This window comes from Spea bombifrons, chromosome 5 (genome assembly GCF_027358695.1).
Source record: "Spea bombifrons isolate aSpeBom1 chromosome 5, aSpeBom1.2.pri, whole genome shotgun sequence".
NCBI classification, from domain to species: Eukaryota; Metazoa; Chordata; class Amphibia; order Anura; family Pelobatidae; genus Spea; species Spea bombifrons.
The window spans coordinates 79,178,382-79,196,057 of record NC_071091.1 but is presented as its reverse complement, the minus strand read 5'-3'; the positions used below and the strand labels follow the sequence as shown (position 1 = coordinate 79,196,057).

The following is a 17,676-nucleotide window of genomic DNA, read 5'->3' as shown; positions in this document are numbered from 1 at the left end:
AAGCTGGAATGTAAAGTGAAGCAAACACGTCATGATTCAAGCTGCATGTGGGTGTAAACAACATTTTGCTCCCAGATGAGAACAACTGTGGGAGAAGTAAAGCAGTAACACTTTCTGGATCGCTAATGTATTCACCATGTTACACCAAACTATGCGAATGGCGCACAGACTCAGTCATTCAAAGGGTATGTTAGGTTACATTTATTTTCAATTTACTGGAAATCTTTTGGCAGCACCAGTTTGAGTTGGATAGGAGACCATTTCTAGCTTAAAAACACATTATTGGGTATTAACCCTTTAGCTGTGCTTCCATCCTGCTAATAAGGCATGTTCAACGTGGATTAGAAGTTATCTTTATATAAACAAGTGGTTTGGTGTCTGGGCTAATTGAGCTGTTGGTTAAATACAGAGGAAGGATAACACATTGAGTCCGGGGGGGGGGGGGTAAGTCCAACTGCCCTAGTAATAAAGCAACTCAAGGCACGTGTGGCAGACAACACAGTCAGCATACATTATCCATTATCGCAGAATGGGTATGAAAAGACAGCCCAGAAATGGAGCCCAGAATGGATCCAGCATGTATGTGGAGCGGCTAGTGAAATGTATAAGCGTACGTTGCAGGTAGTTGGCAAAAATCTTTCAATCTGACCAATCCGTCCCCCCCAACTCCCACTATTGGAGAAATTATTCAAATGAAGACTCAAAGGACAGATAATAATTCAATGGCAGCCTGGTGTTTAATGTTAGGAGTCAACAATAATGTATCAAAACTAGAACCTGCTTAGTTCATTACATTAGGTCAATGTAAACTGCTTTATAGAAACTGAAAAGCTCACATTTTATGGTTTAAAATATGGATATAGAATAAGTGATATACAATCCATTTAATGCAATTAGTTTTTGGTCCAAGTACGTTTTGTGTAGACTTTGCCTGCTTTGTACAGCTTCTACGGCGTACGGATGGACATTGTTTGCACCATAAAACATTCTTCCATATTAATGCTGATTCAACAATCAGCATTGTACAACATTGTATATAATATTATAAATCTATAATACGGACCCATGGAAGGAAGCAGAATAACAAAGGGAAATAAAAGCATTTCTATACTCATTATTACTCAATGACTGGATAAAGGTGTAAGGCCAGCAAAGCCCAGGTCATTCATGTCCAGGGTTCAATACTTTTTATTTAATTAAATTGATATTAATGCTTACAGTAAAAATATTTCAATACAATGTTAATACAGCAAACATTTGCTACCAATAAATGGCATTTTTGTGCAGTTTAGAATCAATTAGGGGATATAAATGACTTTTAGGAAGAACTTTTAGATAATCCATAAAAAAAATGTAAATTCAAATTAACATGTTTTTTGATTGGGGCAGAAATGTAAGGACGGGGACAGAACAAACGTGAGAAAAATGTGCTGGTTCTGTGTTTTTTCCCCATAATATTTCCATCCTGCTGGGACTCATTAAGGTAATGTGATATACTTGTAATTCTGGAGTATTTTCAGGTTGCCATGCTTGCGGCCGTATCTGAGCCCACTCCAAAATAATTGCCTCTAACAGGGTTTCAAACCAATAAATGAAGTGTTTTTGAAAGAGGAACACGTACAAGTTTCGAGTGAGCCCCGAGCCAACTCAGAAGAGATCAAACCTGGCAAGTTAACAGAACCCCCGGTGGGGTTCTCTTATGCCTCGCTGTGGAACGGCAAGAAAAGTTATGGAAGCCAAGAGTCACTGGCCCTGCTGACACAGCTGTAGTCAAGATAACTCCCATCCACTGGTGCTCATGAGGGATATTCAGTTACAGAGGAGAAATCATAACAAAGACAGGAAACAGATCAGCACACTGCAGATTTAATACACTCGTGGGATACCACCGCGTTTTAAAATGCAGATGTCTTAAAATATTTATATGCCTGGATGCACTGCATGTATCCCTCAGATGTGGGCAAGCGTAAGATGCAGACTGAAAACCTCTGAAAGCAAAGCTATACTTCTGTATATGCAGTAGCTGAATGAATACAGATGATTTGCAGCCTAGAATAAGAAACCTCTGGTGTTAGAACTAGGACTACATTTCCCATTCCAATTGTAGTCAACAGCCGATGGAAGAGCCACAGGTTGACAATCCATTTATAATATGGATGGCTCATATTGGACAGGTTAAGCTTCAGTATGCTCTTAAAACTTATTACACTCTCTAATATACCAAACAAACAACTAATAGATAAGTAATGCTTCGGAAGATTCAATCATATAAATAAATAAAACATAACTCTTTAAGAAGCTTTATTCACTTTCCATGGAAGGACCCATTGTCTTTAGCACATTGTTTGTGTCAAATGACAATTACGTTTTCCCAGCAAAAATAATATGAATAAGGCAAAATTGTACATGACGTTCGAAAAGTTTACGCACTTTTATATATATATTTTATATTAAAAAAAGTGCAGAAACTTTTCAAACGTCACCTGGTATATATCTATACATATCAACTGTATCTATGTATAGATATATATATATATATATATATATATATATATTGCACTATTTGTTTCTGATATATATTATAAAAGGACAATGTGCGGATGCATACATTGAAATACATATTTGTGCATCAATTCATGGGCTAGAAATATGTAATGGCAATCCGTGAAAGAACGAGAATTACCTCTATTGACCTTGATGACATATGATATCAGTTTTAAGGTCCCCAGCTGTTTGGGATAGATTATTTAATCAGGAACAAAAAATTGTCATATAGCAATAAAAAGGCAAGGTAGTTCTGCCTTATATCACTACAACCAGAACAGCAATGCCTTCTCTTTATTACCCCAATGAGGTTCATGTAGAACATGGGGTCTAAGTTGCAAATGCAGTGACCTGTATGGAAGCGCATCTGTCTGCATATGGAAAAGAAATGAAATCAGTGCTTGGATATGCTCGTAACACGTCATGCAGCTTTGCACCTCACTAAATCTGTACGGCAGATCTAGTTCATGTACTATTCCAAACCGCTAGCTGCATGATGCTTTAAATCTATCTGTGTAAAGCTTTAGCTAAAACACTCAGTAAAATCACACATGCTAACAATCCCGTAGAAAATGATTATATCCCTAATATAAACAACTTGTACTCTTTTCTCAGCGTGTCATATTTTTCAGATAGTTGAAACAGTACTGAGTTGAACTGTCCAGTTATATTATGTATAGTACTAAATACTATTCCATACATCCATCTCTGGGATGGGCAGACTCTCATTGGGACCAAACCCCCTCCGTCCCCCTCTTTCCTCTGTGAGCTCTAAGTGTGGTCTAATATACCGTATTGGCTCGGATATAGGCCGCCCCCGTATATAGGCCGCACCCTAAAAACATGCTGCCACTCTGCCCCCCCCGAGATATGCTGCCACTGTCCTCCCTCCCCGAGATATGCTGCCACTGTCCTCCCTCCCCGAGATCCGCTGCCACTGTCCTCCCTCCCCGAGATCCGCTGCCACTGTCCTCCCTCCCCGAGATCCGCTGCCACTGTCCTCCCTCCCCGAGATACGCTGCCACTGTCCTCCCTCCCCGAGATACGCTGCCACTGCCCCCCCCCCCTCCCCAACTTACCGGAGCAGACTCCCGGGTGTCTTGCGGGGTCGGCGGGGGACATCTACGCAATACAACTTCCGGTGTCGGCACCGGAAGTTGTATTGCGTAGATGTCCCCCGCCGACCCCGCAAGACACCCGGGAGTCTGCTCCGGTAAGTCCGGGGGGGTGCAGAGGTAAAACGCATCCGCACGATGCGCTTAGACAACCTCCCGTGCCGGCACCCCCCCCCGTGGGAAGTGCTGGCAGGGGAGGCTGTCTCAGCGTATCGGGGAGAAGGATACAGGTCCCCTGCACCGCTGCGGGGGATCTGTATATTAACCCCGCTGCCTGCCCGGCGCCCGGGACTGCATGTCCCGGGCGTCGGGCGCTAGACCCCGAATATAGGCCGCACCCCCACTTTAAAGTCTTAAAGTGGGGGAAAAAAGTGCGGCCTATATTCGAGCCAATACGGTACATCCATCGCATGCTGGAACACAGGATGTCTCATGAGGTCCCATGCAGCTCCACCAAGACCGCTCGCATGGTGGGGGCATCATTCTGTCCATGGAACCCACCCAGCGCTTCCCTTTTTCATGATGCACGGTGCCTGATTAGAGGAATGTTTACCTGAAAAGAACATTAACCCAATGTTGGCACTATTGCTGGCAAATCTAGGACTGTGTGCAGCTATGCTGAGACTCTTTAGTAGGTATGAGGGCATCACTGTGTTCTAAAGCACTATAAGTCACAACAACATGTAAACGATTAATAGAAAATGTATTTATTCATTCCATTTTACATATAAAATAGTCTTATAAATTGTCTCAATTTATCTCATGGGTATGTGTCTAACAAATCCCTTGGCCATTTGAAATGTCTGCCACATAACAGGGAGTCAATCGCCCTTCTATGGAATCAGGCTCCCTGTAGGGCCACTGATCAAAGTCTGTTATATATATATATATATAAAAGAGGGTGATCTTCCTCCTAGTTTGGCAGCAGGAGGACTGCTGCCCCACTGAACCTGCCACCCTAGGCCTTGGCCAGAATATGTCACTGTCTCTGTAACATAAGGTGTTGCTTTCCTGCTTCTGCACCCGCTATGACAGGTGCAGTGCTTGTTTTGGGTTCCACTTAGGGCCCTGGGCCTAAGCAATCCAACTTAAATCAACAAAATAAATCCTTAAATCAGTGAATTACTGGTATTTTCAAGTAAACTAATGAAATGGAAGGTAGCTTTACATAAACATATATGTTTACCTCCAAAGAAAAATGGTTAAACATTCCTGCAAAGAGCTACGTAAACATCGGAAAAAAGTGTCTGTGGACATTTGCGCGCAAGAACACAGATTTTAAAGTTGCTTGTCTGACATCATTTCTTAGAGCTTCCTTCAATGTGAGCTGTAGTCTAAATATGTGTAGATGGTAGTTAGTTAAGTAGACCAGTCACCTACATAATGTTTACAATCTTAACCCCTTAGGGACCAGGGCTATTTTACTCTACAGGACAAGAGCTATTGTTGTGTTTTTGCTATGTCTTTCTTCAACTTATTTCACTCCCTCAGTTGGGCTTTTTTAAAACCATAATTATATATGTAAGGCATTATTTAGTTATTTTAAAAAAGGACATTTATTCAGCGTTTTACAGATATATATATACAATATATACAACTAGTATAAATGGGAAAAATACTAAAAATATAATTGCTTGACAGGGCGTCATGGGAGTGATTTTAACGGATGACATACTAGGTATGACATGGGTCCTGTAGGGCCATCTTTTTATGACGTGGGGTTAAACATGTGGTAAGCAATAATCATGCAAGTTCTGTGGTGATTAGTCAACAAAGCTGTTCCACCTACTCTGCTGAACTAACTGCAGCAAGAGAAACCGTATTCCTAGCCCCTACTTAATGGCCAAACTCTCCCTAGTAATCATTCTACTACTTGTTATGTCTTGTCTACCCATTGTACAGCGCTACGGAATTTGATGGCGCTATATAAAACAATAAATAATAATAATAATTCTTTAATAATGCAATTTTTTTCTGAGAACACCTAATTCTCATGTGACACAAACGCCAGCAATGATAAGTTATTTGAATACAAATTAAAAAAAAACCTTTAAAGTCACTCCTTTCATCGTCATACAAATAATACAGATTTGTAATACATCTATTTTTTATCCTATCATTTTTAAGCACCGTAACATATGTCTGCTGGGTTTACTTAAAATGTAGGGGGCTGGAAATCCGATAGGGTTTCTTTGAGGGTATATTTAGCTCATCGGAAGTTATGTATCTGCTCCAAATGAAAATAATATAATGATGTCTTATTCTATACCATTTCGCTGACATACTTAACATTCCAAGGGGTTCAAGAGGTTATCTGTGCTCAGTCAGCACCTCATACACTCCTAAAGCTTTCCATTGAAGTGAGTGGTCAGTAATGGATTACAGATGTGCCACATGTTTGTGATGGGTGGTCATGCAGTAAGAACACAGGTTACAAACGAGAAACACTGCTGTTCCAGTCATGTGACGTGAACATCTGCTATGACCATTGCAACAAAATCAAACAAACAACACCGTTCTGGATGAATAGTCTCCCTACGCTCTTTAACACTGTCCTAAACATATTAAAGGGAACTCGGTCCTTTTGGAATGCACAGGAACAAGGAACACATGTTTCTTATTTCATTAGAACCTCATTTGTAAGCAGGAACAGAAGACAGGGTCAGTGGGCATTTATTTGCTCTTAAAACGGGATTCTAGCAAAAGTAAAATATTTCTAAAATATATATTCATCCCAGTGTAAGCAGTATTTATTGTTACTCTTATCGTGACTAATGGCATCTCAATTGAAAATATTTTGGACTCAACTGATTGTGTACCGCCATCAAAAAGAAAGGAAAAAGGTTAAGTTGACAACAATCAGAATAAATGAATCATGGCCAAAGCAGGGAACTTTAGTTTGCTTCACAAAACTAGATGAAATTGACAAAAAAATTTGTTTGTGAAATTCATATCTTTATCACAAACATTGTGACATATTCATTGATTTCCAGCCATACACTACGGTCAGCGGCGACCACACACTGTTCAATTAAATATTTCACAGCCGATAATCTTCTTCTGTGACGGATGATTATGCGATTGCCATTCTGTCTGCCAGATTTTGTATCTTGGCCCAGAAATTCACAGATAAATGCATAATCTGATTTGTCTGCAGTCAGACCAGTTTCATTCTGCAAATCTCTGCGAATGCGTGGGTTGTGTCCTTATAAACAACTTTTGGAAGGCTTTTTATAAAGAACGTTTTGAAAAAAGGCTCTTTGATAAAAATTAAAAACTCAAAAAGCTGTGATATTTACTTGATGGTCGAAAATTCAGAATCATTTCACACCTTAACTTTTTAATCTTTAATAGAATAGCAAGTACCTGAGTTGCCAATAAATGACTACCTTTCTATCTGTGGCAGTGGGAATGGTATTAATGGAACCACTTCAATAGGTCGTGAGGTTGCCTTGTAAGAGTTGGGGTTGAGGTATGTCCTTCAGCTCAATTTCATCTGGTGGGTCTGGAGGGATCGTCTTATCTCCTAACACTTGACCACAACTGCCCACACTAAAGAAGTACAGCGGGGCAGCTCAGCACAGCAGTGCCCCAAATTTCTGGCTGTCCCAATTGTCCCAACAGGACAATTGTAATTGTTTAGGTACCACTTACTTCACATATGACTCTCAGTCTGTTTTATGATGTGTCCATCTCAAATAGCTTTTAAAAAAGCTTTAAAAAAGTCCAGCCGACTTACATAACCAGCCCCACCTAAAGTCTTAGGATCATAGCCAAGTGAAATATCGAGACTCCGTCTGACATGTTTTCACTTAAAAAAAGTACCTAAAAATTGCAAAGAACGTGGAAAGGAAACGATCCTTATGTTTTGCTGTGAATTATTTACATTGCTTGATATGATATATATTACTGCTTCTAAAGCTACAACAATACAGACAGACAGTGAAATCAACAATAACGTTTCTGAACTCTAAAGAGGATATTTGGTCAGTGTTGGGTTTTTTGCCAAGAAGTGACCAACAAATGTTTCCAGCTGTGTGTAATTTTTAAAAGAAAGCCAGTTTAAATATGTTCTCGTAATATGTTTTTAGTGAGATCAGCGAGCTTACTCATTTTGGGCTTACTCTTCCATTTTTTGTCAACATAATTTTGGGTTACTTTTAATGTTGTTAGATCTTTAGCTAAATAAAACTATACTCAGGTCTATACTCCGCAAAATGATTTGAAATAAGTATAATGTACTATAGATAAATAAGGCAATAAGTTAAAACTGCATAAAGCAGCACTTAGTAAAGTATAGCCCTCCAGCAGCTGGAAAACATAGAGACCCCATAATGGTCACTCAGCCACACTTCTCACACTCATAACGCGAAATGCATTGGAGGGCTTGCAAAGGCTTGGTCTGATATGAAGATTTGGGGTCACTACCGGGTGCTTTTTTTTTTTTACTTTTGGTATTTTACTTTGTTTTATTCCACTTATAGCCATTGACGTGCTTAAAGTGGTAAGTTGTAGCATTTATACCACCGACTGGATCATCTTGAAGTTAAACATGTTGGATAACACTAGATAGAGAACAGTCAGGATATGCCAATATGTGTCTTTAGCTTTAATTTACTTTTGGTTTCCTGGCTACAAGTTGCCAGTCCCAATGCGCCTTCAGAAAAAAATGAAATTGCTTGACTTACCAAATCTCTTGTATCCAAAGGACTGCACCTCCTCTTCGTCTGCAAAATCGTCTGTAACAACATAGATAGGTTAGTTCATCGCCCATGTTTTAGTTGACATCTAAAGAACACCTGCAACTTTCTTTCATCAGTTTAAAACATGGTCGCAACACATAAATAAGTGGATTTCAAAGAAGATGGGTTTGAGGTTCTGTCTGAAACCTGATTAGATTTTGGTGTGGTTTACAGAATGGTGCTTCTACTAGAAATTAGATATTCCTGGGGCTGCTGCAGTAAATCATTCCGAAACATTTCCCCAAAGTATTGCAGAACAGTACTGTCCATCACTTATAAATACTCTGTAACTTTAACACTCCTTGCCTCTAAAGTTCTAAGGCCATCTGAAGCTCATATGTTAACATAGTATCTCTGGTATCACTTCTGTCCTTGCTATCTGACTTCCTGAGCTGTCCCTCTGCAGATACTCAGTGACAATGCATCACTTTATTGTTCTTTATTTATCTTTAACCATTTCTGTCACAGAGCATTTCCTATATGATAACAGCTTGTATTTTGCTTCTTCATCATCAGTCTTCTCAAGTTTCTTACAATGTATGTAATGGACCTATTGATGTGTTTTTTTTTGGTGACAGAATCACTTTAACTTTGCACATCTGCTTCTTGTATGATAATTCCTAGTACAACAATCCGATTTAATACATATGATCATATTTTATCTATTGCTGGCATAAAAATCCAAAGAGGGATTCATTTGGATCTGTTTCCCTGCCTCCCACCTATTTATTTGCCTTGCAGGAGATGCATTCCATGAAACACATCTCCTGCTCAGCAATTTCAATAGGAGTGTTTTCCTACCAATGACTGACTACTTATGGCCAAAACTGTCACAAAATGTGGAGAGCAGAGGGGTGATGAGCTATAGCTCTGGGGATTTAGCAGCATCGGTTGGTGTTTTAGGTAAAGAATGCATATTAAAGTACTTACTAGTATTGTAATATCCATTCCTCATTGGTGAGGATGTTTAGGGCAGTAGAGTCTCCCTTTAAATGACACTACATAATATGTTAATCTCTTGCTTTTTATGTGTTTTATAACCAAAATGTACAGTGGAGCCAAGACTGATTTTCTATAAAAGGTACCAAGTCAACTGACTTTAGATCGTTAGTTGAGCTGCAAGGAGTGCCTCTGAACTACAACTCCTCCTTGGTTGCCACCAAAAGGCAACATTTTTATTTTTTAGTTGAATGGAATACAGAGTTGTGGGTTTTAACATTGTGGGTAGAGTTGCATTTCCATTAAGCTGTCACAAACATCTACGAGGAACATCACTTGCTTGGGCGTTACTCCAGGAAGTCATCAAGCATGGGGGGGAAGTCCCATATAGTTTAGACCTTGGTCCTATCTTGGCATCACCTGCCTATTTTCAATGTGCTACCTACTTTATTAGCTTCTGTTTATAGTGGGTCTAACAAAACAATTTGAGAAAAGCTCATCTCTTACTGGAGCAACACAGCATGTACAAAATATTACAGCTCACCCAACATGTATCCACTGCCAGCACTCCATAAAACCCCTTCCTCGTACTCCTAGTCCTTTTCCAAATCAAACCAAAAATCTCTTACTGTTCATGACTTGGCCTGTTTCTAAGCATAGGATATTGTTTCACTCCCACATACATCTACACTATTCTGTATCAGCAATGGCACTGGGGTATTAGTTAAAAAGCCCCACTCCTATTACAGAATTAATCTGAAAACATGTAAACCAAATGTGTTAGGCAAGTTTTTTAATCATCACTACAGCAACGCAACATTGCTCCCTCAACCAACACCCTATACTATAAAACTCTAAGGGGATATAATAAAGTGTGATAAATAGGAACTCTAGTTCTCATGTTTCTAGACATATGTACTACAAGGAGTACAAACGTAGTCCACAAAAAAAAGTATTTGTTTGGAAAAGAGTGCACCTTATTAGAAGAGTCTGTTTTATAAATATTATAATAAAGGTACATTATCTGGTTTAGTGGGACTTTAATGTATGCCATGTCAAGTTTTGGTGACCTCCTAACTTCATAGCTTTAGTTTTGTCCCCTGAAGTTAAGATAAAAGCTGTGTTTAGATATAGTTACAGGATAAAATAGGATACATGTTTCAGTCCTATCAATTAATCCAGAAACACTCAGATTGATTCTTTAGCGACAGAGGTAACCTCACTCTACTGAACCCTATTCATTTCACAGAAGCAGGGGTGGATCTAGGTTTTCAGGGGTCCTAAACAGAAAAGTTCAGGGTAGCCCCATCTTAAATACAATTGCTGAACATTGATAATGTTACATAAATAAACACAATACTTTTGATCACAGGTTTGTTAATAAACCAGATACATTATGGCTATGTAAATTTAGAAGAAATATGTGTGTAATCCATTCCATATCATCTGATGGGACCCTTAGACCAGTGGGGGCCCTACACAGCTGCTTAATCTTATAGGGTAGCACCACCCCTGCATAGAAGCTACACCCACAAAGAGCTCATAATTCTTGTTAAATAAATACTGGAACTGCTAATATTTTGGGATTATTTTTTATTGTATAATCTTATGCGAGCCATCTTTTAAGTATCCCAAAATGGTCAGAACTATTCTACAGGGGAGGGGCAAAGGCGAGGAAACAAGGCAAATTGGCCAGGGCCTCATTAGAAAACAAAACATAACAACTCTGTTACCTATTAATATTTAGCAGTAATTTAATTTAATAAAGTGATATAGACATTCTTCACTTTTCACATCTTGGTTTTAGAACAAACCTCAACTGCACTAGTTGTGAGGTGCCCTCACTTAAACCCGCCATAAGCAGCTAAACCCCATAGCTTATCCCAACTCATTATGGCTGTAGAATCATTTCTAAACTAAAGATGATGAGGCGTCAGCTTGGTAGAACAGTTAGGAACCCCGGAAACATTAGATTCATTAACAGAATAGTAGGATTCAGTTTGATTCTACCCATTAGTTACCTAACTTGTAGAATCTATATTTCTGGCAATCGCTGACTACCAGATGACCTTCTTTTTCATCATAAGTTCCTAAAGTTTTCTTAAAAAAGCAAAGTATATTGGCATTTTTATTTATTGCAGTGACATGCATTTTATGACTTTGCTAACCTATTTTGTATATTTTAGTTATAATAGATTTGTCTCTATAAATTACCCACACTAAAACCAGTTATCCATGATTAAAGAGGAGTGTTTACTCAAGGAATGAATAACAATTACGTTTTCCAAATTGTTCATTACAAAGCAATTCAACTCATGTGATAAATACATTTTGTTATCATGTCAATACCGTCTTGAGCCACAATTTTTATTTTTTTATTTTTTATAAAAAGCAAAATGATGTAACTATTTTGTTCCATTGATACTAGAGGGAAGGAAAGTAACGAGAAAACACATGTGGCCAATTACTCAATACAGAAAACAATTTGTTATGGTTTTCAGGCAGTAAAACCTCAAGGGATGTTGAGGGATATTTCACTATGTGATATGTAAAGCAATATAAAAACTATGAAAAACCGTGCAGTCTGTAAATTTTATCTCTGATACTGTACTTCCATCTAAATAGCTATACTCTTCTTGATCCTCCAGACATTCCAAGAGAAATATCTCAACGTCGCTGCCACAGCTTTCAGAATACCTAATCTTAGTGTAATTGTATTGAAGATGTTTAGTTTACATATTTATGGGACCATTTTACCAAAATGTAGATGGTAAAGTATATCCTTACTGCCCTGTTATCTACTTTCTCCTCCACCACCCTAACAAAATCCGCTTAACAAATCATCTTCCATCAAGAATGATATTAAGGGAAGAAAAGAGGAGAAAGAACTGGAATAATCATTCAAATCACCAGACTGCTCCAAATAGTATATGCTAGCTGTACCACTTACTATGTATAGGTTGTATTTCTGAAATATATATTGCTTATTTATTTTTTTAACATTAGCGAGCAGGGCCTTCTTTACCTAATGGATTTGTTCGCCTTAGGCTGTAAATAGAAAATATAAAAATAATACACATTTTTTATAGTGTACTGATAAGTGCACCACCAATATCAATTGCCTGGTTATCGTCATGAAAAACTGTAGTTGACAATAATCAAGCTTACCGACCAAAACAGTTTGTACAGCAGATGTGGGAGGCAGAAATACAGAATACATAACGGGACTGATCTGTTTGCCTTGATCGTGGGTTAGTAGAATATGAATCCAAACCCTACAGGTAATCCTTTTAGGATACTTTACAATGTATATTCTAGGTTATTCCAGAAGCCAAATGATACACTGTGTCCCTTTTGTAATCTAGTGTTTTCAGATTTGTAAAACTGTTTACTCGGTTTCATTTGTTGAAATGAATTTATGCCTCTTAATCCCAGGTTACCAAACACATCAAAATCTACAAAACTATAATGCGGTTGGGTCATTGATAACAGGTGTGATAAAGCTACAACGTATCTGACATCATAAACTGGCATGTCACTTTCTAGAAACTGTTACCTAAGAACATGAAATTATTTTAAACAAAAATACACCACATTCCAAGTGCTCACACGATGCATGCATTTGCATTTATGTATTCCATGGTGTAAGTGACCCAAAGAGCAATGCCAATGTATGAGTGCAGTCAACAAGAGAAGAATTGAACCTACCTATATACATCTTATGTGCATGTGCTAAAGCTTTTGCTAGCACAATGTATACATAAAATTGCATTTACTATCTCAACCAAGCCACATTCAAATGATGAAGAAGTGTACAAACAGTTCCTTTCCATTATAAGCTGGTTTATTTATTATAGCAGGAATTGACCTGAGAGTTTACAGGAGAGTGTCACCTCTCTGTATTCACTACTCTCTAGGGCCATCTATGGTATATTTCTCTGCAAGAATTATAATGCATAGTTCAATTAGTGACTAACTAGATCTAATTCATACAGGGCCTTCCAAGCTACTTCTGCAGCAGAGGATCACTTGGGTTATAAACTGAAGTAATTGAGTTGAAACTGCATATCTCCTACAGACTCTTCTGCCAAAACCAGCTGTAGTGAACTCCAATTCAGTCTATCTTCTTGCCGGCCTTGTGCCACAGAGGACCCCTCTAAGACACCTCTATGGTTGGGCTCCCTCAATGCATTCCACACAGATCGCAGTGTTGCACCAAACAAACTTAAAACATTAAAAATAAAGTCTTGAATTACACATTTTTCTAGCCATTTGGGCTATGTACAGTATATTTGGATTTTAGATGATACCTTATTGTATTTATTCAAGTTATTTTATTGGTCTACCAGCATATTATGTCAATCATTTTATATACTATATATATCTATATATATATATAGATAGATAGATATATCTATATCTATATCTATATATATATATATATATATATATATATATATATATATAAAGTCCAAAATTAACAATTGCACTCCAAATGCCAAATTTCTGCCCGGTGCCAAATAACTGCAGCAGTAAATAATATAAAGTCCAAAAATAATTACCGGCACTCCAGGGACTTTGCAAATGACCACACGAACAACTTCGGTTTTTAAGTCTATATAGATATAGATATATATAGTATATAAAATGATTGACATAATATGCTGGTAGACCAATATATATATCATGGCCAGCGTTGTGTAGATGTAGTGTGTAGATAACAAGATAAATGTGCCACTCGGTGTGTCACTACTACCCACAATCCATTGCAGAAACATTAAATGACTGCAGATATGAACTCAAGGACTAAAAGAATCATAGTAAACAAGGAGGACAAATCCCCAGCCTCCATTACAAGTATGGAATTAAACCCAAAACTAAAATGTAATTATGCTGTGGTTTATGGAAAACTGTATTTTTCAACTGAGCCTGAAAAAGCTTTGAAAATATTTCCAAAAAGTACATAGCTAATCAAATACTAAATTACAAAAGAAAGCAACAACATATCGGTCAACTTTTCACCTCCAGAATACTTGTATAAAGAAGTTATGGTTTTTACGTATAACGCTTGCCAAAAGCTACTCAGACCTATGATTTTCAAGTTAACTAAATATAAAATCTGTTTAGTCACCTGTATTTCTGTTGTGTTGTGGTCTGGAAAGTTTTCCTAGCCAAGGAGCCTTGCTGGCAATTTCAAAAGAAGTTCTCGGGTTCCAGCGTGATGAGATCCCATTGAAACCTATTAACCAGTTTGCAGAATTGTACCAAGAAGAGAGTGTGTGTCTGCACGGTAGCTTGAACTACGTGTTGTAAAAAGTACACTTTTGTTGTTTTATGTATACATGTGTTTTTACTTTGACAATATTGTATGTCTGCTCCTTTCTATACATCTCATTTTATAGCTTTACTTATTCAAGGGTTTCAGGCAAAAGTTAATGAGTCAGGGATATCTGTAAAGGTATTGCTGACTAGACAGTTTTTCCTGCTGCTTAAAGCTACATTTTCAGATAAGATTTGAATTTTTTTTCCCAAGCAGAATTTGAGAGAAAACTAGATCTGATGTGAAAACAGGATTCGAAAAGTCATGTTGAAATTAAATTAGGGATCTGTGAGTTCAGCTGAAAGAAACCTGAAAACACACTCTGGGTATGATTAATGATGGACAGGTTGCAGAACTTTTTACAATGATACCATGCCTTTAAATTAGTTTTAACAGTTCTGCCAGAAGCGCAGATTCGGTGTATCTCATATATACGTGGCTGGTACACAGAACACGCTGTACAAGTACCTTTATATGTAGAATAACCGTTTATATTATTCACGGCAAACAGAATGTTTAAGAAATTCCATAAAACTATTCAATTATTTCCATAGAAGAATCATTTTACATTAACGTCTAACTAAGCACTACTGTCGTGTAGGCAAAAAATGGATATAGCGTATTCGCTCAAGACGTTGACAGCCTTTATTGGGCCAACATAGAAAACATGTAAAGTAACATAAGCATTCAGGACCTCAGAGGTCTCTTCTTCAGATGGAGAATGCAGAACTCTGAGTAGCATTGTATAACTGTACAACAAACAGTATGACATTTTGCATAAGTAATAACACATAATACTGTACAGCTAATAATATTTTACAGTCTAATCTTTTTTTTTTTCCTAGAATCTACCCAAAGTTAAGCAAAATCTCCTCCGGCTGTATTTTTTTGCGGGAGAGGATGCACTTATGGTTTAATTAAACCAGCATGTTCCAAACATGTAACATCTACTTTTTTGTCTCAGATCTCATAAATGTAAGAAGCAAATATTTTCCAGCGAGAGGATCCTGAATAGATGGATGCCAAATTTATTTCACAAGCCAGTTCTGCCTCCACTGGCACCAAACTATTTCCAGATGTGCTGAAACAAACACAGCACATCACGAAAACTTCAGCCCATGTTCAAAAACAGCTCAGAGAACAAAAACAAGCAATAGTATACCATCGGGATCTGCATATTCTGGCCATCCCCCTACCCAGGGGTAGGAACCAAAATTGTTCATGGTGGACATTAACTGGGGTCCCTGGTGGACAATCTAATGATGTTCTACAGACCTTTTCAAACCCTGCCCCCATCCACACAAAATATATCTCATCCCCAACAAGTCCTCAACCCAAGCAGAGGTTATAGCACTGACAGGAGAGCTCATTTTACAATTCAATATGAAGCCCCAACTGCAAGGTTCCTTTAGAAAGAAAGGTTGAGCTACCCCTGTATAATGTATAGTTCAATGTGTAAGTCTCATAGGTTCCACTATACATTACACAGGGCCAGCCAAGTTCTTCTTGCAGCAGAAGCTCACTGGGCATAGTCCTTCATAATGACTAGTTAAGGCAAGGAGTTAAAACCATAACCCTCTCTATTTGTGAATACAGCCCTGTGGTATTACAGTTAACTGCTGCCAACCCCATGTCTTTCTTGAGTATCCCAGCTGGCACAGTCCCAATGGTGTTAAAAGCCCCCCTACTGTACCTTTCATGTTGTAAGAGGGGGCGATCGCGCAGGAGACAGGGCTGTTTAATGAGGTGCAGGCTGGAATTTAGTCCCTTTTTGGATTACTGCATTTCCATGTTACTTGAAGCCACCTGATGGAGAAGTTGCTTGCTTTGCAAGCTGTCCCTTCTGATGGAGCTCTGGAGACACAGCACAGCTGCTCAATAAGAAGACTTTTTCCTCCTAAGACAGCTCGCAGGAGATGAGTGCAGCTCGCAGGAGATGAGTGCAGCTCGCAGGAGATGAGTGCAGCTCTCAGGCAGGCTTGATGCTGAGCTCTCCTCCTACTCTGATGATCAGGCTGGGAGTTGTAGACTGAAGTTTTGCAGGATCTCTCATCTATGTTCTTACTAAACTTGCTGAGGCTAAGAATGCAGGTCTGCAAAAACACTCTGAAACCATGTGCTTTTTGTACACATATCTTGGATCTGTGACACTCCCCTGCCTCCTGCCCATCTCCTCCCCTCTGAGGTCTCCTCAGGCAGGGTGTCACTGTAGGAGGTCAATTAGATATGTGGCTAGCCATGATATGAAGAAGGGAAACAGGATGGGGGTATCACATGCCCTTCCTCTCAAATTCCTCCTAATCTATAGGAAAAATGAGGAGAAGATGAAGCACCAGGAAAGGAAATGTATAAGGTTACTGTATCTTACAGGCAGAGGGGTTTAGGAAGAGAGCTGCCTGGATTTCATTAGTTTCCCAAATTAAAAGCATGAATGGATTGCATTTAACCACTTCACGAATAGTGCAGAATTTTAACAAAATGCAAACCGGTGCAGCTTTAAGGCAAAATAGATCTTATATAAAAAAAGCCATATTATGCCATATTATTACACATGGGCTAGTTACCAGGACTAACATTAAAATGGCACAACGATGGCCATTTGGAGAACATTCCAAAGTTTCCGTAACTGAGACCAGTCCAATGCCTTACCTTGCAGAATCCCTGCCTCAGTAATTTAAGGTATCCTAAACTGAACCACCTGTATTCAAGCAGGGAGTTCAGCTCCCAATACTAGCAAAATAATGACCTCTTCAAACTCTGGGAATGCCCACATATGCAATTATGCCACAGCATAACATTTCTACCATTTAATGGCTCTGATTGCATAAATGTTATTCTGATTTTGCACATTATTGCTCCATATATTATAGCAATCCTGGACCATTTCAGACATGATGAATTTTCGCTGTTTTCTACATATAACAAAAATATCTAATTACAATCACCTGAGCCTCTCTTCACTGAAAGCAGCAATGCTTAAACGTAGGCCATCCTGATGTGGGGGTCTCATAATGAA

The 17,676-nt window shown here is 38.5% G+C and overlaps 1 protein-coding gene across 1 annotated transcript in view; it reads right to left on the bottom strand.

Moving 5' to 3' along the window:
• Window positions 1-16,927, bottom strand: part of COLEC12 (collectin subfamily member 12) — a 58,021-nt gene extending 41,094 nt beyond the window's left edge. The window contains exons 1-2 of the mRNA XM_053467063.1: window positions 16,354-16,927; window positions 8,348-8,398 (exon numbers count right to left, since the gene is read on the bottom strand). Of these exons, the coding sequence (XP_053323038.1) occupies window positions 8,348-8,398; window positions 16,354-16,360 (58 nt within the window). The 5' untranslated portion in view covers window positions 16,361-16,927. The remainder of the gene's footprint in view (window positions 1-8,347; window positions 8,399-16,353) is intronic.
• Between the last annotated feature and the right edge of the window lie 749 nt (window positions 16,928-17,676).